The 21712-nt window shown below is 54.7% G+C and overlaps 1 protein-coding gene across 1 annotated transcript; it reads left to right on the top strand.

Annotated features, from left to right (window-relative positions):
* Nucleotides 1–5246: 5246 nt before the first annotated feature.
* CNIH2 (cornichon family AMPA receptor auxiliary protein 2) lies at nt 5247–18635 on the top strand. The gene is made up of 6 exons (XM_038764712.1): nt 5247–5428; nt 13964–14032; nt 15433–15480; nt 16039–16151; nt 17737–17880; nt 17978–18635. Exons 1-6 carry the CDS (start codon nt 5348–5350, stop codon nt 18003–18005), a joined length of 483 nt encoding a protein of 160 aa, XP_038620640.1. The 5' UTR covers nt 5247–5347; the 3' UTR covers nt 18006–18635.
* The last annotated feature ends 3077 nt before the right edge of the window (nt 18636–21712 follow it).

Here is a 21712-nt window from a genome sequence, read left to right as displayed (position 1 = left end):
AGGCAATGGAAATCTCTCTGTCTCTTCTAAAAAGCCATGAGCCTCATCTGTTGCCTCTCCCTCTGTCTTTGTCATTTTTTCTCTCCCCCCCCCCCGCCCCCCAATATATTTAAGTACTCTGGTGGGGGCCCAGGGCAGCCCCGCGTGGTGCACCCGTGTTCCCCCCCACCTCCCCCCCTGTGTCACGGGCGTTTTGCAAGGAAAAGCCACTTGGAAAAGGACAAAAAAATCGTCAATAAATCTCCACGGCCCTCGGGAGAGCCGAGGGGTTTTGCAAGGAAGCTGGCGGGTGGCCGGTGTGGTTTTGTGGGTTGCGGACCGGGCCGATCCCTACTGCTGGGGGGCGGTGGAGGGGGGGGGGGGTTCCGGGCCAAATCCGGCCTCCAGTGCGAGCCCCTGACTCGCTTTGGAGGCCCAGCAGCCTCCACCCCCTTTAATCCCCAACTGGGCCTGACCGCCTTGCCCGCCGCCGCCGTCTTTGTCAGCCGCTGACCCCTAAGCCCCCCAACCCACACCCAAACCTCACTCTTCTCTGTTCAGGGAAAAGAGAAAGCTAAATCCTCAAGCCCCCCACCACCCCTGCGTTTTCCCAAGCCGCCGTGACCCCTCCATCCTTGGATCGGCCGAGGCCCGGAGGTCTGGAGAGAGACAGGGAGACCACCGGCCTTGTGACCCTTTCCCCTGCCTGTGTGCCTGGTTCCTGAAAGCAATGCCCTCCCACCGGGGCGGGCGTGGGAGGGGGCTCGTGTGGGAGAAAGATTGTGCGTGTTCGGATGTGCGGGTGTGAGGACCGCAGGGGCTCGGCCTGTGTCTTTTGTGTAGCTGTGCAACTTCCAGCACAGTGTGTCCCGGCGGGGGAGAGGGCCGGAGGGAGAGGGAAATGAGGTGTGTCTTCCCCCTGCTAGACTGTGAGTCCGTTGTGGGGTAGGGACCGTCTCCATCTGTGGCCAAATTGTAGTTCCCCAAGCGCTTAGTCCAGTGCTGGGCACACAGTAAGTGCTCAATAAATAGCATGGCTCGGTGGAAAGAGCATGGGCTTTGGGGTCAGAGGTCATGGGTTCATCAATCATTTATTGAGCGCTTACTGTGTGCAGGGCACTGTACTAAGCACTTGGGAAGTCCAAGTTGGCAACATTTAGAGACGGTCCCTACCCAACAATGGGTACATATCTATTTTGTTTTATTAATATATTTTGTTGTCTGTCTCCCCCTTCTAGACTGTGAACCCACTGTTGGGTAGGGACTGTCTCTGTATGTTGCCAACTTGGACTTTCCAAGCGCTTAGTACAGTGCTCTGCACACAGCATTCAATAAATACTATTGATTGATAGAATAATAATAATGTTGGCATTTGTTAAGCGCTTACTATGTGCAAAGCACTGTTCTAAGCACTGGGCGGGGGGATACAAAGTGATCAGGTTGTCCCATGTGGGGCTCACAGTCTTAATCCCCCTTTTACAGGTGAGGTAACTGAGGCTCAGAGAAGTTCAGTGACTCGCCCAAGGTCACACAGCAGACGTGGTGGAGCCGGGATTCGAACCCATGACCTCTGACTCCAAAGCCTCTGCTGTTTCCACTGAGTCACGCTGCTTAGACAACAAAACAAAACATGTGGAAAGGTCAAGACTTCAGAACAAATAGAACTAAAGCTAAATGCACAAATCCCGGCTCCGCCAATTGTCAGCTGGGTGACTTTGGGCGAGTCACTTCACTTCTCTGGGCCTCAGTTCCCTTATCTGTAAAATGGGGATGAAGACTCGGAGCCCCCCAGGGGACTACCCGATCACCTTGTATCCCCCTCCAGCGCTTAGAACAGTGCTTTGCACATTCATTCATTCATTCAATCGTATTTATTGAGCACTTACTGTGTGCAGAGCACTGTACTAAGCACTTGGGAAGTACAAGTTTGCAACATATAGAGATGGTCTCTCCCCAACAGCAGGCTCAGAGTCTAGAAGATAGTAAGCGCTTAATAAATGCCATCATTTATTATTATTCTCTGGGCCTCAGTTCCCTCCTCTGTAAAATGGGGATGAAGACTGGGAGCCCCACGGGGGACAACCTGATCACCTTGTATTCATTCATTCATTCAATCGTATTTATTGAGCGCTTACTGTGTGCAGAGCACTGTACTAAGCGCTTGGGAAGTACAAGTTGGCAACATATAGAGACGGTCCCTACCCAACAGTGGGCTCGCAGTCTAGAATAATGAGAAACAGCACGGCGCAGTGGAAAGAGCCCGGGCTTTGGAGGCAGAGGTCATGGGTTCAAATCCCAGCCCCGCCAATTGTCAGCTGGGTGACTTTGGACAAGTCACTTCACTTTTCTGGGCCTCAGTAACCTCATCTGTAAAATGGGGATGAAGACTCCCCACTACCTTACCTCCTTCCCTTCCCCACAGCACCTGTATATATGTATATGTGTTTGTATGTATTTATGACTCTACTTATTTTATTTGTACATATTTATTCTATTTATTTTATTTTGTTAATATGTTTTGTTTTCTTCTCTGTCTACCCCTTCTAGACTGTGAGCCCACTGTTGGGTAGGGACCGTCTCTAGATGTTGCCAACTTGGGCTTCCCAAGCGCTTAGTACAGTGTTCTGCACACAGTAAGCGCTCAATAAATACGATTGAATGAATGAATGAAAAATGACTGGGAGCCCCACTGGGGGCAACCTGATCACCTTGTATCCCACCCCCCAGCACTTAGAGCAGTGCTTTGCACTTAGTAAGTGCTTAACAAATGCCATTATTATTATTATTATTTGAATGAAGGAGAGGCAGCGTGGCTCAGTGGAAAGAGCCCGGGCTTTGGAGGCAGAGGTCATGGGTTCAAATCCCAGCTCCGCCAATTGTCAGGTGGGTGACTTTGGGCAAGTCACTTCACTTCTCTGGGCCTCAGTAACCTCATCTGTAAAATGGGAATGAAGACTGGGAGCCCCACGGGGGACAACCTGATCACCTTGCAACCCCCCCAGCGCTTAGAGCAGTGCTTTGCACATAGCAAGCGCTTAACAAATGCCATCATCATTATGATTATTATTCTCTGGGCCTCAGTTCCCTCCTCTGTAGAATGGGGATGAAGACTGGGAGCCCCACGGGGGACAACCTGATCACCTTGTATCCCCCCCAGCGCTTAGAGCAGTGCTTGGCACATAGCAAGCGCTTAACAAATGCCATCATCATTATTATTATTTGAATGAAGGAGAGGCAGCGTGGCTCAGTGGAAAGAGCCCGGGCTTTGGAGGCAGAGGTCATGGGTTCAAATCCCAGCTCCGCCAATTGTCAGGTGGGTGACTTTGGGCAAGTCACTTCACTTCTCTGGGCCTCAGTAACCTCATCTGTAAAATGGGAATGAAGACTGGGAGCCCCACGGGGGACAACCTGATCACCTTGCAACCCCCCCAGCGCTTAGAGCAGTGCTTTGCACATAGCAAGCACTTAACAAATGCCATCATCATTATGATTATTATTCTCTGGGCCTCAGTTCCCTCCTCTGTAGAATGGGGATGAAGACTGGGAGCCCCACGGGGGACAACCTGATCACCTTGTATCCCCCCCAGCGCTTAGAGCAGTGCTTGGCACATAGCAAGCGCTTAACAAATGCCATCATCATTATGATTATTATTTTCTGGGCCTCAGTTCCCTCCTCTGTAGAATGGGGATGGAGACTGGGAGCCCCACGGGGGACAACCTGATCACCTTGCCTCCTCCCCAGCGCTTAGAGCAGTGCTTTGCACATAGCAAGCGCTTAATAAGTGCCATCATTATTATTATTATTCTCTGGGCCTCAGTTCCCTCCTCTGTAAAATGGGGATGAAGACTGGGAGCCCCACGGGGGACAACCTGATCCCCTTGCCTCCCCCCAGCGCTTAGAGCAGTGCTTTGCACATAGCAAGCGCTTAATAAATGTCATCATTATTATTCTCTGGGCCCCAGTTCCCTCCTCTGTAAAATGGGGATAAAGACTGGGAGCCCCACGGGGGACAACCTGATCACCTTGCATCCCCCCCAGCGCTTAGAGCAGTGCTTTGCACATAGCAAGCGCTTAACAAATGCCATCATCATTATGATTATTATTTTCTGGGCGTCAGTTCCCTCCTCTGTAGAATGGGGGTGAAGACTGGGAGCCCCACGGGGGACAACCTGATCACCTTGCCTCCCCTAGCGCTTAGAGCAGTGCTTTGCACATAGCAAGCGCTTAACAAATGCCATCATTATTATGATTCTTATTCTCTGGGCCTCAGTTCCCTCCTCTGTAAAATGGGGATGAAGACTGGGAGCTCCACGGGGGACAACCTGATCACCTGGCATCCCCCCAGCGCTTAGAGCAGTGCTTTGCACATAGCAAGCGCTTAACAAATGCCATCATCATGATTATTATTCTCTGGGCCTCAGTTCCCTCCTCTGTAAAATGGGGATAAAGACTGGGAGCCCCATGGGGGACAACCTGATCACCTTGCATCCCCCCCAGCGCTTAGAGCAGTGCTTTGCACATAGCAAGCGCTTAATAAATGCCATCATTATTATTATTCTCTGGGCCTCAGTTCCCTCCTCTGTAAAATGGGGATAAAGACTGGGAGCCCCACGGGGGACAACCTGATCACCTTGCATCCCCCCCAGCGCTTAGAGCAGTGCTTTGCACATAGCAAGCGCTTAATAAATGCCATCGTCATTATTATTCTGTGGGCCTCAGTTCCCTCCTCTGTAAAATGGGGATGAAGACTGGGAGCCCCACGGGGGACCCTGCCCCTCTTCTTCTTCCCCTGCCCTCGCTCCGCTCTTGTTCCCGCCACGGCCCGCAGAGGGCGCACCTGCCCCTCTTCCCCTTCCCTCGCTCCGCTCCCGTCCCCGCCGCGGCCTGCAGGGGTCGCCCGCCTCCCCCGGCCGTCGCGCACGCGCAGTGCGGGGGCGTGGCCTCGCAGCTCCCCGCGCCCCCTGGTGGGCGTGCCTGGGGGCGGGTCCCGCCGGTCTGGTACCCACGGTCCCCATCCTCCCATCCTCCCATCCTCCCATCCTCCCATCCTCCCATCCTCCCATCCATCCTCCCCGCCGGGACCGCGCAGGATGAGCCAGAGGGGCCCGGGCCGCCCCGCCAGCCCCGAGCCCCCGTCCCCGGGGCCCGGGCCCAGCCCTCCGCCCGCCCGGGGACCCCGGCCCCGCCCCGCGATGCCAGCCCGGGTCTGACCCCCGCGGGGACACCCCGAAGGCCCCATCCCGGGGGGCGCCCCCCGACCCCCCCGACCCCCCAGTCCCGTCCCTTGCCTTGCCGCCGGCCCAGGCCGGGGCCGCCCCCCGCCTCCCCGCGCTGGCGCCCCCCGGCCCGGCGCTGGGCTCCGGAGCCATGGCCTTCACCTTCGCCGCTTTCTGCTACATGCTCACCCTCGTGCTCTGCGCCTCCCTCATCTTCTTTGTCATCTGGCACGTAAGGCCCGGGGAGCGGGGAGGGCCCCCAAGGGGGGGACGGACGGGGGGGACGGAGGGGGGGGGGACTCGATGCCCCGGGAGATGCGGACGAACTTGGTGCCCCTGCCCCGCTCCCTGCCTGGGCTCCGCCCGCCGCTTTCCCCCGTCCTCCCCCTCCCCGTTTCCCATTTCCCTTTCTCCTCCCCTGCCCCCGGCCTCTCCCCTTTGTCCGCTTGTTCGGTGCCCGGCTGTCCTGGCAGCCCCTCCCTTGGTGCCCCCCGCGGGCCGGCCCCTTTCGGATGCCCCCGGCCCCCGCGCCCCTCGGGCCGGCCCCTCTCTTTCCCCGTTTTCTCCATTGTGGGTTTTTCCAGCCGGAATGATGGAGCCCGGTCACCATGGCAACTGCATCTGTTTACAGGGACCCGCATCTCCAGGCTCCCCGTTAACCCTTTCCCTGGGACGGCCCCCACCCCCGGCCCCAGCCCCGTGTCCCCGGCCCCCTCCCCCCTCCGTCCGTCTCCCTCCGTCCCCGGGCCGACCCCCTACCCCCCAAGCCACACCTCGGCTGGCAGGATGAAGGATCCTTCATCTTTCATCCCTCAGCCCAAACCCCTTCCTCCCATCCCCCCCCCCGGGCCTTCGCCTTCTTCCCAACCCTCTTCTCCCTCCTGAGTGTCTCTCTGCTTCTCTGGTGTCCTCCTTTTGCTTCTCCCCATTCCTCTTCTGAGCTATTTCCCATCCGACTCCCTCTCCCTCCCTCCCTCCCTGTGTCTTCCTCTCTGTGACTGGAGCTCCCGGCCCTCTCTCCGTGCCCGTCTCCCAATGTAGGTCTCCCGCTTCTACTTCAGTTCCTTCCTCCCCGACATCACCGCCTCGCCTGGTCCTTCTCTCCTTCCTCCCAGGCCTCCTCTTCCCGTGCCCGACTCCCCACCCCACCCCTGCCTCCCCTTTCTCCCCCTCCCACCTTCTCTCTCCTCTTTCTCATCCCTCCATGTCTCTCTCCCCTCTCTTTCTCCATGTCGGACCCGTCTGTCTCTCCTTCCCTCTGTCCTTCCCTTCCTCCGTCTCTCCCTCCCTCTGTCTTTCCCTTCCTCTGTCTCTCCCTCCCTCTGTCTCTCCCTCCCTCTGTCTTTCCCTCCCTCCGTCTCTCCCTCCCTCTCTCCCTCCCTCTCTCTCTCCCTCCCTCTCCCCCTCCCTCCCTCTCTCCCTCCCTCCGTCTCTCCCCTCCCTCCCTCCCTCTGTCTCTCCTTCCCTCTGTCTTTCCCTCCCTCTGTCTTTCCCTCCCTCTGTCTTTCCCTCCCTCTCTCTCCCTCCCTCCCTCTGTCTCCCTCCCTCCTTCTCTCCCTCCCTCCGTCTCCCCCTCCCTATCTCTCCCTCCCTCCGTCTCTCCCTCCGTCTCTCCCTCCCTCTCTCCGTCCCTCTCTCCCTCCCTCCATCTGTCCCTCCCTCCGTCTCTCCCCTCCCTCCCTCTGTCTCTCCCTCCCTCCGTCTCTCCCTCCCTCTGTCTTTCCCTCCCTCTGTCTCTCCCTCCCGCTGTCTTTCCCTCCGTCTCTCCCTCCCTGTCTTTCCCTCTCTCTTTCTCTCCTTCCCTCTCTTTCCCTCTCTCTGTCTCTCCCTCCCTCCGTCTCCCCCTCCCTCTCTTTCCCTCTCTCTGTCTCCCCCTCCCTCCGTCTCCCCCTCCCTCTCTCTCCCTCTCTCTGTCCCTCCCTCTGTCTTTCCCTCCCTCTGTCTTTCCCTCCCTCCGTCTCTCCCTCCGTCTCTCCCTCCGTCTCTCCCTCCCTCTCTCCCTCCCTCCATCTCTCCCTCCCTCCGTCTCTCCCCTCCCTCCCTCCCTCTGTCTCTCCCTCCCTCTCTCTGTCCCTCCCTCTGTCTTTCCCTCCCTCCGTCTCTCCCTCCCTCTGTCCCTCCCTCTGTCTCTCCCTCCCTCCGTCTCCCCCTCCCTCTCTCTCCCTCCGTCTCTCCCTCCGTCTCTCCCTCCCTCCGTCTCTCCCTCCCTCCGTCTCTCCCCTCCCTCTGTCTCTCCCTCCCTCCCTCCGTCTCCCTCCTTCTCTCCCTCCCTCTGTCTTTCCCTCTTTCTGTCTCTCCCTCCCTCCGTCTCCCCCTTCCTCTCTCTCCCTCCCTCTGTTCCTCCCTCTGTCTCTCCCTCTCTCTGTCTCTCCCTCCGTCTCTCCCTCCCTCCGCCTCTCCCTCCCTCCCTCCCTCCCTCTCTCCCTCCCTCTCTCCCTCCCTCCGCCTCTCCCCTCCCCCCGTCTCTCCCTCCCTCTGTCTCTCCCTCCCTCTCTTTCCCTCCCTCCGTCTCTCCCTCCCTCCGTCTCTCCCTCCCTCCGTCTCTCCGTCCCTCCGTCTGTCAGCCGGGGTCTCAGACGCCCCCACCCGCTCTCCCCTACGGCCACCCCCCAGTGCAGCTCCTGTGCTATAGATTCTCCTCCCCGTGGTCTCCCCGGGGCCCTGGAAGGTCAGAGGGGGAGCATAATAGTAATAATAATAATAATAATAATAATGGCATTTGTTAAGTGCTTACTATGTGTGAAGCACAGTTCTATGCGCTGGGGGGGATACAAGGTGATTAGGTTGTCTCACGTTGGGCTCACAGTCTTCATCCCCATTTTACAGATGAGATAACTGAGGCACAGAGAGGTTTTTTTTTAATGGCATTTATTAAGCGCTTACCATGCGCAAAGCACTAAGTGACTTGCCCAAAGTCACACAGCAGACAAGTGGCAGAGGCGGAATTAGAACCCATGACCTCCGACTCCCAAGCCCGGGCTCTTTCCACTGAGCCACGCTGCTTCCGAGCTAGGGCAGGGGTGAAGGAGGAGCAGAGCTGGGGCAGGGGAGGAGGGGGAGCGGAGTTGGGGCAGGGAGAGGGAGGGCGCAGAGCTAGAGAATAATAATAATAATTAATAATAATAATAATAATGGCATTTATTAAGCGCTTACTATGTGCAAAGCACTATAGAGAAGGGGTCAGGGAAGCAGAGCTGAGGCGGGGGAGGGAGAAGAACTGGGGCAGGAGTTGGAGGAGCACAGCTGGTGTAGAGAAGGAGCACATCTGGGTCAGGGATCATCATCATCATCATCAATCGTATTTATTGAGCACTTACTATGTGCAGAGCACGGGAGAAGAGCTAGGGCTGGGGTTTGAGGGGAGCAGAGCTGGGGCAGGGATGGGGGAGCAGAACTGAGGCAGCTGGAGGGGGGAATCAGAGCTGGGGAAAGGGGAAAGGGAGCAGAGTTGGGGCAGGAGGAAGGAAAGCAGAGCTGGGAGAGGGAGAGCAGAGCTGGGAGAGGGAGAATCAATCAATCAATCAATCGTATTTATTGAGCGCTTACTGTGTGCAGAGCACTGGACTAAGCTCTTGGGAAGTCCAAGTTGGGAACATCTAGAGCCGGTCCCTACCCAACAGTGGGCTCACAGTCTAAAAGGGGGAGACAGAGAACAAAACCAAACATACTAACAAAATAAAAGAAATAGAATAGATATGTACAAGTAAAATAAATAGATTAATAAATATGTACAAGAGAGAGAACAGGGAGAACAGCGAGAGCAGAGCCAGGGCAGGCTGGAGCTGGGGAGAGGGAGCAGAGTTGGGGCAGGAGGAGACCGTGAGCCCGCTGTTGGGTTGGGACCGTCTCTATATGTCGCCAACTTGGACTTCCCAAGCGCTTAGCACGGTGCTCTGCACACAGTAAGCGCTCAATAAATACGATTGAATGAATGAATGAATGGAAAGGAAAGCAGAGCAGGGAGAGGAGCTGGAGCAGAGTGGAAAGAAGTAATAGCAAGGAAGCCCTCTCCTGTTTCTCTTTCTTGCTCTTTTCTCTTCCCCCCCTCCTCTTCTTCCTCCTCTTCTTCCCTCTACCTTTCCCTCAGGTTCCCTGCCCCCTCTTTCTCCCGGACTCAGGCATCCCGTCAATCCCTCGACCCTTCCATGCCCCAGGAGCCTGCCTGCCCTTGGAGCTGAAACATTGGGTGTCCCCACGAGGAAGGAACGGATTTGTGTGTGGGGGTGTTTTGTTCAGCTTCAGTGCTGCTGCTCTGGGGGAGAGGGGGGAGCATCTGGACACTAGGAGACTCCGGGGGTCCTGGGGGAAGCTGCTTCTGAAGGGATATTGGGCCTAGCCCTGGGAAGGGATGTGGGTTCTAATCCCAGCTCTGCCTCGTGTCAGTCAGTCAGTCAATCATATTTACTGAGCGCTTACTGTGTGCAGAGCCCTGTACTAAGCACTTGGGAAGTACAAGTTGTCTGTTATGTGACCTTGGGTAAGTCACTTAATTTCTCTGTCACTCCCCTTTTAGACTGTGAGCCCAATGTTGGGTAGGGACTGTCTCTATATGTTGCCAATTTGTACTTCCCAAGCGCTTAGTACAGTGCTCTGCACATAGTAAGCGCTCAATAAATATGATTGATTGATTGATTGATTGATTCTCTGTCACTCAGTTACCTCATCTGTAAAATGGGGATTAAGACTGTGAGCCCCCTGTGGGACAGGGACTATGTCCAACCTGATGATCTTGTATCTACCCCAGCACTTAGAACAGTGCTTATTATTATTAATAATAATAATAGTGGTATTTGTTAAGCGCTTACTATGTGCCAGGCACTGTACCAGCGTGGTTCAATGGAAAGAGCACGGTTTTGGGAGTCAGAGATCATGAGTTCAGATCTTGGCTCCGCCACTTGTCAGCTGTGTGACTTTGGGCAAATCACTTAACTTCTCTGTGCCTCAGTTCCCTCATCTGTAAAATGAGGATTCTATTTATTTTATTTTGTTAGTATGTTTGGTTTTGTTCTCTGTCTCCCCCTTTTAGACTGTGAGCCCACTGTTGGGTAGGGACTGTCTCTATATGTTGCCAATTTGTATTTCCCGAGCGCTTAGTACAGTGCTCTGCACACAGTAAGCGCTCAATAAATGCGATTGATGATGATGAGGATTAAGACTGCGAGCCCCATGTGGAACAACCTGATCACCTTGTATCCTCCCCAGCACTTAGAACAGTGCTTTGCACATAGTAAGCGCTTAACAAATGCCATTATTGTTATTATTACTAAGTGCTGGGGTGGATACAAGCAAATCAGTTTGGACACAGTCCATGTCCCATGTGGGACTCACTGTCTCAATCCCACAATCGAGAAACAGTGTGGCTTAGTGGAAAGTACAGGTTGGGAGTCAGAGGGTTCTAATCCGGCTCTGCCACTCGTCAACTGCCTCAGTTCCCTCATCTGTAAAATGGGGTTGAATAATAATAATAATAATGATGGCATTTGTTAAGCGCTTACTATGTGCAGAGCACCGTTCTAAGCGCTGGGGAGGATACAAGGTGATCAAGTTGCCCCGCATGGGGCTCACAATCTTAATCCCCATTTTGCAGAGGAGGTAGCTGAGGCACAGAGAAGTGCTGTGACTTGCCCAAGGTCACACAGCAGACATGTGGATGAGTCGGGATTCGAACCCATGACCTCTAACTCCAAAACCCTTGCTGTTTCTACTGAGCCACGGTAGACTGTGAGCCCCAGGTGGGACAACCTGATTACCTTGTATCTGCCCCAGGACTTAGAACTGTGCTTGGCACATAGTAAACGCTTAACAAATACCAAGATTATTATTATCCCCTTTTTTTACAGACGAGGGAACTGAGGCACAGAGAAGTGAAGTGACTTGCGTAAGGTTGGCACTTAGTAACAAATACCACAATCGTTATTATTGTTATCAATCAATCAATCGTATTTATTGAGCGCTTACTGTGTGCAGAGCACTGGACTAAGCGCTTGGGAAGTACAAGTTGGCAACATATAGAGACGGTCCCTACCCAACAGTGGGCTCACAGTCTAAAAGGGGGAGACAGAGAGCAAAACCAAACATCCTAACAAAATAAAATAAATAGAATAGATATGTACAGGTAAAATAAATAGAGTAATAAATATGTACAAACATTTATACATATATACAGGTGCTGTGGGGAAGGGAAGGAGGTAGGATGGGGGGATGGAGAGGGGGACGAGGGGGAGAGGAAGGAAGGGGCTCAGTCTGGGAAGGCCTCCTGGAGGAGGTGAGCTGTTACGGGACCTGGATCACTGTGAGTGGGAGATTTTCAACTCCTGAGATGCACTTGGCGCTGGGAGGGAGTTTGTCGAGTGGAAGGGGAGCCCCTCGGTTTTGGCTGAGGGAGCTGCGGAGGAAAAGGCTCTCTCTCACCCAGAGACAAGGAAAGTGCCCCCCTCTTCCCACCTGGGCCTCCGTCTCAGGGTCCCCTCCATCAGGTTGGAGAGAGCCCCCGCCTTCCCACCCGCCTTGGACGCCCTCCAGCCCCCAGAGCCCCCCCAAGCAATCTCCCCCCCACCAACCCACCCCCCCCAAGTCTCCCCCAACCCTTCAGCCCTTGTGCTGGGGGGGATGAGGTGCCATCTGTTGGTTGCCAGGCAACCCGGGAGCCACCATTCCTGACAGGTGCCGTCGGGTGAGTGACGCCTGTCGGCTGTCGCCGTGGGGGGAGAAGCCTGTTTATTCCCGTGGGACTGAGTCACTGCCAGCCTGGACGTTGGTTCCCGCCTGTTGCGAGGGGGCACGGCCACTTCCTTTCCGCCTCCCGGGCCCCGCCGCCGTCGTCCGCGACCCCGTGGCCCTCCAGAAGCGGGCACGAGGAGTTGGGCGCCGGGCCCGGCCGGGAGCCAGGCTGGGGGCCCCCGGAGCAGCGGGGCCCGGGTGGCTCGGGCTCTGGCGGGCTCCAGATGGCAGAGCCAGGCGCCGGGAACACGGGAAGCACGATGTTCTCACACGCGGGCCTGGCGCCGAGCTCCAAAAGAGAAGACTCTGGAGCCACGAGGGCTGAGCGGGGAGGAGAGCCCGGTGGAGGCTGGATCGCCTGGGTCCCGGGCGGGCAGGGCCGCGGGCTGCGGGCGGAAAAACCTGGGCCCGAGGAAGGCCGGAGTGTGGTCGGGGAGAGAAGGGAGCGACGGCAGAGCCCGGGCCTTGGGGTCCGAACACTCGGGCCCTGAAAGCGCACGGTGAGACGATGGGGAGAAACCCAAGGCCGCTCCAGTTGCCCAGTGTTTAGAACAGCGCTTAACTTAAACACCCTAAGGAGTCTTCCTTCCCGTGGTCTTGCTTTCCCCCTCTGCCCCAGGCACCAGACCTCCTGGCCCTGAGATAAGAAGCTGGACCCTAGGGGCGATGACCGCCGGCCCCTTCTTCCCCCATCACATGGACCTCATAATAATAACTGTGGTATTTTTTAAGTGCTCATGGTGTGCCAGGCATTCGTTCGGTCGTATTTATTGAGCGCTTACTGTGTGCAGAGCACTGTACTAAGCTGGGGTGGATATCGGGAAATCAGGATGGACACAGTCCCTGTCCCACGTGGGGCTCACAGTCTCAATCCCCATTTTCCAGATGAGGTCACTGAGGCCCAGAGAAGTGAAGGGCCTTGCCTAGGGTCACGCAGCAGACTAATGGTGGAGTCAGGATTAGAACCCACGACCTCTTCGTATGCCTCCATTACGTCTAATTCCAGACCTAGAAGGGGGTGGGAAGCATTTCTAGGGCCGGGGGTGGGGTGGGGGTGGATCTGGTCTCTTCCTTCTGAAGCAGTATGTCCTAGAAGAAAGAGCACAGGCCCAGGAGTCAGAAGGACCTGGTTATCAATCAATCAATCAATTGTACTTATTGAGCGCTTACTGTGTGCAGAGCACTGTACTAAGCGCTTGGGAAGTACAAGTCGGCAAAACACAGAGACAGTCATCATCATCATCAATCGTATTTATTGAGCGCTTACTATGTGCAGAGCACTGTACTAAGCGCTTGGGAAGTACAAGTTGGCAACATACAGAGACGGTCCCTACCCAACAGTGGGCTCACAGTCTAGCTGGTTCTAATCCCAGCTCCTGCACTTCATCATCAACATCATCAATCGTATTTATTGAGCGCTTACTGTGTGCAGAGCACTGTACTAAGCGCTTGGGATGTACAAATTGGCAACACATAGAGACAGTCCCTACCCAACAGTGGGCTCACAGTCTAAAAGCGGTGAGGGGGGGGGGGAACTTGTCTGCTGGGTGACCGTGGACCAGTCATTTCACTTCTCTGGGCCTCATTCCCTCCTATCTGTAAGAAGAGGATGAAGACTGGGAGCCTAACATGGGACAAGGACTGTGTCCAATCTGATTAGCCTGTACCTATCCCAGCACTTAGTACAGTGCCTGGCACCTAGTAGGTGCTTAACGGATTCTTAAAAAAAATACCAGTGCTCACGGGCCGGGGGAAAGAGTTAGGGGGTGGGGATGCCTGAGTTCCCCTTGTCAGCTGTGTGACTTTGGGCAAGTCACTTTACTTCTCTGTGCCTCAGTTACCTCATCTGTAAAATGGGGATTGAGACTGTGAGCCCCTCGTGGGACAACCTGATCACCTTGTATCCCCCCAGCGCTTAGAACAGTGCTTCGCACATAGTAAGTGCTTAACAAATGCCATCATTATTATTATTATCTGATACCAAGGAGGGTGATGGGGGCAGGGGGGGGCATCTCTCTAACGCCCCCCAACTCCGATCCCTCCCCAGATCATTGCCTTCGATGAGCTGAGGACAGACTTCAAGAACCCAATCGATCAAGGCAACCCCGCCAGGGCCGTAAGTCAATACATGTGATGTGCAGAGGTGTGTTCGTCCGTCCGTCCGTCCGTCTCTGGGTGTGAGGGGGACCTGGGGACTTCCCAAAGGGACATGGGGGTTGGGAGGAAGGGCGCGGGTTCTGGGAGGGGAAGAAGGCCCTAGTGCCCCGGCCTCAGACTAGAAGAAAGTCTCCAATACCCTCTTTACACTCCTTTTCATCTTCTTCCCGTCCCCCCGCACCCCCGCCAGCCCTCTAAACCCGGGGCAGGGATCCCCCAGTCTGTCTCTCGACAACTGTGATGGAATCCCGCTCCATTGCCTTGGAGATGAGGGTGAAGTTCCCTTCCCAGTGACTGTTGCCATGGAGATGGGAGCAGGTGGCTTCCCCTCCTCAGTGACATCCCCATGGAAACGGGGCCGATCGCCAAGGGGTGGGGGGAAAGGGCAGGGAAGGGGGGTTGCATGTTAGGCCTTCGACTTCTCCCTTCCCACCTTCCCCATCAACCCAGACCGTTCCTGCCGCCACTTTCTGCCCGGCCGGGCCCCACCGCCCCGGCCCGGCCCCTCAGCCCACATTCATTCATTCAATCGTATTTATTGAGCGCTTACTGTGTGCAGAGCACTGGACTGAGCGCTTGGGAAGTCCAAGTTGGCAACATCTAGAGACGGTCCCTACCCAACAGCGGGTTCACAGTCTAGAAGGGGGAGACAGAGAACAAAACAGGACATATTAACAGAATAAAATTAATAGAATAAATATGTACAAGTAAAATAAATAAATAGAGTAATAAATGCGTACAAACATATATACATCTATACAGGTGCTGTGGAGAAGGGAAGGAGGTAAGGCGGGGGGGATGGAGAGGGGGAGGAGGGGGAGAGGAAGGAGGGGGCTCAGTCTGGGAAGGCCTCCTGGAGGAGGTGAGCTCTCAGTAGGGCCTTGACTGCCCTTTCTGAGTCCTCCTCGTCTCCCTGACCCCTGAGCCACTCAGAGTGGCTCAATGGAAAGAATCCGGGTTTTGGAGTCTGAGGTCGTGGGTTCAAACCCCGGCTCCGCCAATTGTCAGCTGTGTGACTTTGGGAAAGTCACTTCACTTCTCCGGGCCTCAGTGACCTCATCTGGAAAATGGGGATTAAGGCTGTGCGCCCCCCTCTTGGTACAACCTGATCACCTTGTAACCTCCCCAGCGCTTAGAACATAGTAAGCGCTTAACAAAGCCTCCCCAGCGCTTAGAACATAGTAAGCGCTCCCCCTTCTAGATGGTGAGCCCACTGTTGGGTAGGGACCGTCTCTATATGTTGCCAACTTGTACTTCCCAAGCGCTTAGTCCAGTGCTCTGCACACAGTAAGTGCTCAATAAATATGATTGATGAATGAACAAATGCCATCATTATTATCATTACTCTTCTTCCCACAGCGAGAGCGATTGAAAAACATCGAGCGGATCTGCTGCCTCTTAAGGAAGGTCAGTTTCGGGGGGATCCCGGGTGCCCGACAGGCCAACTCCGGAGGAGGAACGAGGGAGAGAGATTCGGCCCCCTCCCACGGCCTCGGGACCCCGACACCTGTGCCCGGCTCCCCCATTTCCCACTCCGGTTCCCTCAAAGGCGGATGCGCTGGGTGGGAATAATGAAATCAATCAATCAATCCTATTTATTGAGCGCTTACTGTGTGCAGAGCACTGGACTAAAAGCGCTCGGGAAGTCCAAGTTGGCAACATATAGAGGCGGGCCCTACCCGACGGCGGGCTCACAGTCTAGAAATGCTCATTGCACAGATCATCATCAATCGTATTTATTGAGCGCTTACTGTGTGCAGAGCACTGGACTAAGCGCTTGGGAAGTACAAATTGGCAACATATAGAGACAGTCCCTACCCGACAGTGGGCTCACAGTCTAGAAATGTTCATCGCGCGGATGATGTCCTTTTTCCCAGCGGGATCGGAGGCCGGGCCGCTCCGGGTGGTGGCGGGGGTCTCGGTTGGGGAGGGGGCTTGACCCTAACCGGTGCCCACCCCCATCAGCTGGTTGTCCCCGAGTACTCCATCCACGGCCTCTTCTGCCTGATGTTCCTGTGCGCGGCCGAGTGGGTCACGTTGGGCCTCAACATCCCCCTCCTCTTCTACCACCTCTGGAGGTGATTCGGGGTCGGGGGGCGGAGGGATCGACCCCGGGGTGGGTGGTGGGGTGTACATGTGTGTGTGAGGATGGGGGAGACACCCCGAGACCGAGGGGGTTGGTGGGGGACAGGTGGGGACGGGGAGCAGTCCCAGGCCCGAGATGTGTATCATCGTCACTGTGGTATTTATTAAGTGCTTACTATGTGCCAGACGCTGTCCCAGGCCTGAGATGTGTATCATCATCCCTGTGGTATTTATTCATTCAGTCGTATTTATTGAGCGCTTACTGTGTGCGGTAAATAAATACGATTTATATGATTAAGTGCGGCCTGAGATGTGTATCATCATCCCTGTGGTATTTATTCATTCAATCGTATTTATTGAGCGCTTACTGTGTGCGGTAAATAAATACGATTTATACGATTAAGTGCTTACTATGTGCCAGACGCGGGGTAGATACAAGCTAATCACCTGTATATATGTACAGTACATATACATGTACTGTACTGTTATATATATGTTGCCAACCTGTACTTCCCAAGTGCTTTGTACAGTGCTCTGCACACAGTAAGCGCTCAATGAATACGATTGAATGAATGAATACAGTACAGTGCATAGTACAGTGCTCTGCACACAGTAAGCGCTCAATAAATACGATTGAATGAATGACTGCAGTACAGTACATAGTACAGTGCTCTGCACACAGTAAGCGCTCAATAAATACGATTGAATGAATGTAGTACAGTATGTAGTACAGTGCTCTGCACACAGTAAGCGCTCAATAAATACGATTGAATGAATATAGTACAGTACATAGTACAGTGCTCTGCACACAGTAAGTACTCAATAAATACGACTGAATGAATGTATATGTTTGTACATATTACTCTATTTTACTTGTCCATATTTATTCTATTTTATTTTGTTAATGTTTTGTTGTCTGTCTCCCCCTTCTAGACTGTGAGCCCGCTGTTGGGTAGGGACCATCTCTATATGCTGCCAACTTGGACTTCCCAAGCATTTAGTACAGTGCTCGGCACACAGTCAGCGCTCAATAAAAACCCTCCCTCAACCTCCTCCTCTTATCTTCCCTTAGACAAAAATCATCGTCATCATCATTGTGGTGTTTGTTAAGTGCTTGTGAGCCTGCTGTTGGGTAGGGACAGTCTCTATATCAATCAATCAATTGTATTTATTGAGTGCTTACTGTGTGCAGAGCACCGTACCAAGCGCTTGGGAAGTACAAGATGGCAACATATAGAGACAGTCCCTACCCAACAGTGGGCTCACAGTCTAAAAGAGGGATGTATGTTGCCAACTTGTACTTCCCAAGCGCTTAGCACGGTGCTCTGCACGCAGTAAGCGCTCAACAGATACGATTGAATGAATGAATGAAAAGCTAATCGGGTTGGACATCGAGTGTGCCCCACAAAGGACTGTATGTGCGTTTGGGAGAGGATGGGGGGAGCGAGGCCGGGGCTGAGACGGGGAGCAACCCCAGGCCCGAGCGACCCCGGTTGAGGGTCGGAGGGCACGACGGCCGGGGTCAGCGGCAGGACAGCCGAGTCACGCCCGGGGTCCCGGCCCCCGCTTTCCGCCCAGGTACTTCCACCGGCCGGCCGACGGCTCCGAGGTCATGTACGACGCCGTGTCCATCATGAACGCCGACATCCTCAACTACTGCCAGAAGGAGTCCTGGTGCAAACTTGCCTTCTACCTGCTCTCCTTCTTCTATTACCTGTACAGGTGAGGCCCACCCCGCCCCGCCGCTCCCCCAGGCCTACGCAGCCTGGCCATCCTCTTCCTCCTGTCCCACCCTCACGCCTCCCTCTCTTCCCCACAGTATGGTTTATACGTTGGTGAGTTTCTAAAGGGGGAAGCCGGCCGGGGAGTGAGCGAACCCCAAGAACAGACCGGACGCCTGTGTACCCCTGGTCCCTTCACCCCCGTTTCGGGCAGCAGAGAGCACCATCCTTCCCCCACCCCCACCCCACCTGGACCACTGGGACACTTCTGACCCTAAGGGGTGGAAGGAGGCAGCCCCCTGCCCCGGCCCACCCCCCAAATCCTCTCTTCTGCTGCTGCTGCGGGGGGCGGCTCTGTTCTCACTACCTGAGCATCCCTCCCCTGCAGCTGCTAAGACTGAAGCAGGGGAGTGGGGTCCTGTGGTCCTTATCCCTTCCCGGGGGGGGACTAAAGGCAGGGGGGAGAGGACCTCCCCCCACCCCTAGTGCAGCCCCAGGGCTGGGGTGGACGGGAGGAAGCCCCTGGGAATGACTGGATTTAAAGATGTGACTGTGAAGCTCCCCTATTTCCCCGTTCCCCTCTCCTTCCCGGGCCCCTTCTGGCATTCCCGCTCTCCCGCTTCCCGGCCCCCCCGTTTTCTATGTCGCTGGGGGTTTCTCCAGCTCTACTCCGGGGTCTCCGGAGAACTCGGTGTGTAAAGGATCTCTCGGCCCTACTCCCGGCCATTTGTGACTGAATAAATAACTGCAAACGTGGCTGGGGCCTGTGTCCACGGGGGCGGCGGGGAGAGAGGCGGCTCCCAAAGGCCTCGGGTGAGTTCGCCCGGCCGAGGGGAGCGGGTCTGGATTGATACCATAAATACGATTGATGACGGACCGGGTGACGGGGAGCACAATCAATCGATCATCAATCAATCGGGAGCCCGGGCTAGTGGTGCAGCTGCTTCCCTGTAATGGCAAGAACCAAACACCGCCAGGCCCGCAAGCGCAATTAAGAAGGCGGCGCCTCCGCCTTAATAATAACGACGATGGTATTTATTAAGTGCTTATTAATGGAGAAGCAGCGTGGCTCAGTGGAAAAGAGCCCGGGCTTTGGAGTCAGTGGTCATGGGTTCAAGTCCCAGCTCCGCCACTTGTCAGGTGGGTGACTTTGGGCAAGTCACTTCACTTCTCTGGGCCTCGGTTCCCTCATCTGGAAAATGGGGATGAAGACTGTGAGCCCCACGTGGGACAACCTCATGACCTTGTATCGCCCCAGCACTTAGAACAGTGCTTTGCACATAGTAAGCGCTTAAGAAATACCATTATTATGAGAAGCAGCGTGGCTCAGTGGAAAGAGCCTGGGCTTTGGAGTCAGAGGTCATGGGTTCGAATCCCAGCTCCGCCACGGCTGCTGTGTGACCTTGGGCAAGTCACTTAACTTCTCTGGGCCTCAGTTACCTCATCTGGAAAATGGGGATTAATCAATCAATCAATCGCATTTATTGAGCACTGTACTAAGCGCTTGGGAAGTACAAGTTGGCAACATATAGAGACGGTCCTTACCCAACAGTGGGCTCACAGTCTAGAAGATTGTGAGCCCCCCAAGGGACAACCTGATCCCCTTGTAACCTCCCCAGCGCTTAGAACAGTGCTTTGCACATAGTAAGCGCTTAATAAATGCCACTATTATTATTATTAAGTGGCGGAGCCGGGATTAGAACCCGCGACCTCCGGCTCCCAAGCCCGGGCGCTTTCCACTGAGCCACACCATCCGGTGCCATGCTCCTTGCCCCAGGGTGTCCTGGTTCTGCCCCAAGGAATGAGGTAGGCGAGGCGGGTGCCGGTGCTGCACTGGACGTCCCGCTTGGCTCGCCGCCTCCAATGGGGCTCCCGGCCCGTGTCAGCCCCAGGAATCGAAAATGGGAGGAAAATGGGGGGGCAGGGGGATGGAAGAGAAGCAGTATAGCCTAGTGGCGTGGCCTTAGGAGCCAGAGGTCGTGGGTTCTAATCCTGACTCCACCACCTGTCTGCTGTGTGACCTTGGGCAACCTACTTCACTTCTCTGTGCCTCAGTTCCCTCATCTGTCAAACGGGAAGACGGTGAGCCCCACGTTGGACAACCTGCTTAACTTGTATCTACCCCAACGCTTAGAGTAGCAGTGTGGCTCAGTGGAAAGAGCCCGGGCTTGGGAGTCAGAGGTCGTGGGTTCTAATCCCGCCGCTTGTCAGCTGTGTGACTTTGGGCAAGTCACTTCACCTCTCTGGGCCTCAGTTCCCTCATCTGGAAAATGGGGATGAAGCCTGTGAGCCCCATGTGGGACAACCTGATTACCTTGTATCTATCCCGGCGATTAGAACAGTGCTTTGCACATAAGTGCTTAACAAATACCACCATTATTATTAAAGCAGTGCTTGGTACGTAGTAAGAGCTTAACAAATACCTTAATTATTATTATTATTACTACAGAAGTGGAGGCAGGTGTGGCTCAATAGAAAGAGCCCGGGCTTTGGAGTCAGAGGTCATGGGTTCAAATCCCAGCCCCACCAATTGTCAGCTGTATGACCTTGGGCAAGTCACAACTTTTCTGTGCCTCAGTTCCTTCATCTGTCAAATGGGGATGAAGACTGTGAGCCCCACGAGGGACAACCTGCTCACCTTGCATCCCCTTCCAGCACGCAGAACAGCACTTTGCACATAATAAGCACTTAACAAATGCCATCAATAGGGAAGCAGCGTGGCTCAGTGGACAGAGCCCGGGCTTTGGAGTCAGAAGTCATGGGATCAAATCCCAGCTCCGCCAGTTGTCAGCTGTGTGACTTTGGGCAAGTCACTTCACTTCTCTGGGCCTCAGTTCCCTCATCTGGAAAATGGGGATGAAGACTGTGACCCCCCCGTGGGACAACCTGATCACCCTGTATCCCCCTCCGGCGCTTAGAACAGTGCTTTGTACATAGTAAGTGCTTACCAAACACCATCATTAGGGAAGCAGCGTGGCTCAGTGGAAAAAGCCTGGGCTTTAGAGTCAGAGGTCATGAGATCAAATCCCAGCTCCGCCAATTGTCAGCTGTGTGACTTTGGGCAAGTCATTCATTCATTCAATTGTATTTATTGAGCGCTGTGTGCAGAGCACTGCACTAAGCACTTGGGAAGTACAAGTTGGCAACATATAGAGACGGACCCTACCCAACAGTGGGCTCACAGTCAAGTCACTTCTCTGCGCCTCAGTTCCCTCATCTGCAAAATGGGGATGAAGACTGTGAGCCGCCCGTGGGACAACCTGATCACCCTGTATCCCCCTCCGGCGCTTATAACAGTGCTTTGCACATAGCATGCTTAGGGAAGCAGCGTGGCTCAGTGGAAAGAGCCCGGGCTTTGGAGTCAGAGGTCATCAGTTCAAATCCCGGCTCTGCCAATTGTCAGCTGTGTGACTTTGTGCACATCACTTCACTTCTCTGTGCCCCAGTTCCCTTATCTGTAAAATGGGGAGTAAGACTGTGAGCCCCACGTGGGACAAGCTGATCACTTCGTAAACTCCCCAGTGCTTGGAACAGTGCTTTGCACATAGTAAGCACTTAATAAATGCCATCATTATTATTATAGTAAGCGCTTAATAAATGCTATCATTATTATTATTATATCCCCCACCAGCGCTTAGAACAGTGCTTTGTACCTAATAATAATAATGATGGCATTTATTAAGCGCTTACTATGTGCAAAGCACTGTTCTAGGCGCTGAGGTGGTTACAAGGTGATCAGGTTGTCCCATCTTCATCCTCATTTGACAGATGAGGGAACTGAGGCCCAGTGAAGTGACTTGCCCAACAGCTGACAAGCGGCGGGGCCGGGATAT

This window comes from Tachyglossus aculeatus, chromosome 22 (genome assembly GCF_015852505.1).
Source record: "Tachyglossus aculeatus isolate mTacAcu1 chromosome 22, mTacAcu1.pri, whole genome shotgun sequence".
Taxonomy (NCBI): Eukaryota; Metazoa; Chordata; class Mammalia; order Monotremata; family Tachyglossidae; genus Tachyglossus; species Tachyglossus aculeatus.
Note: the sequence above shows the minus strand (reverse complement) of the source record. Positions and strands in the feature narration are given on the sequence as shown.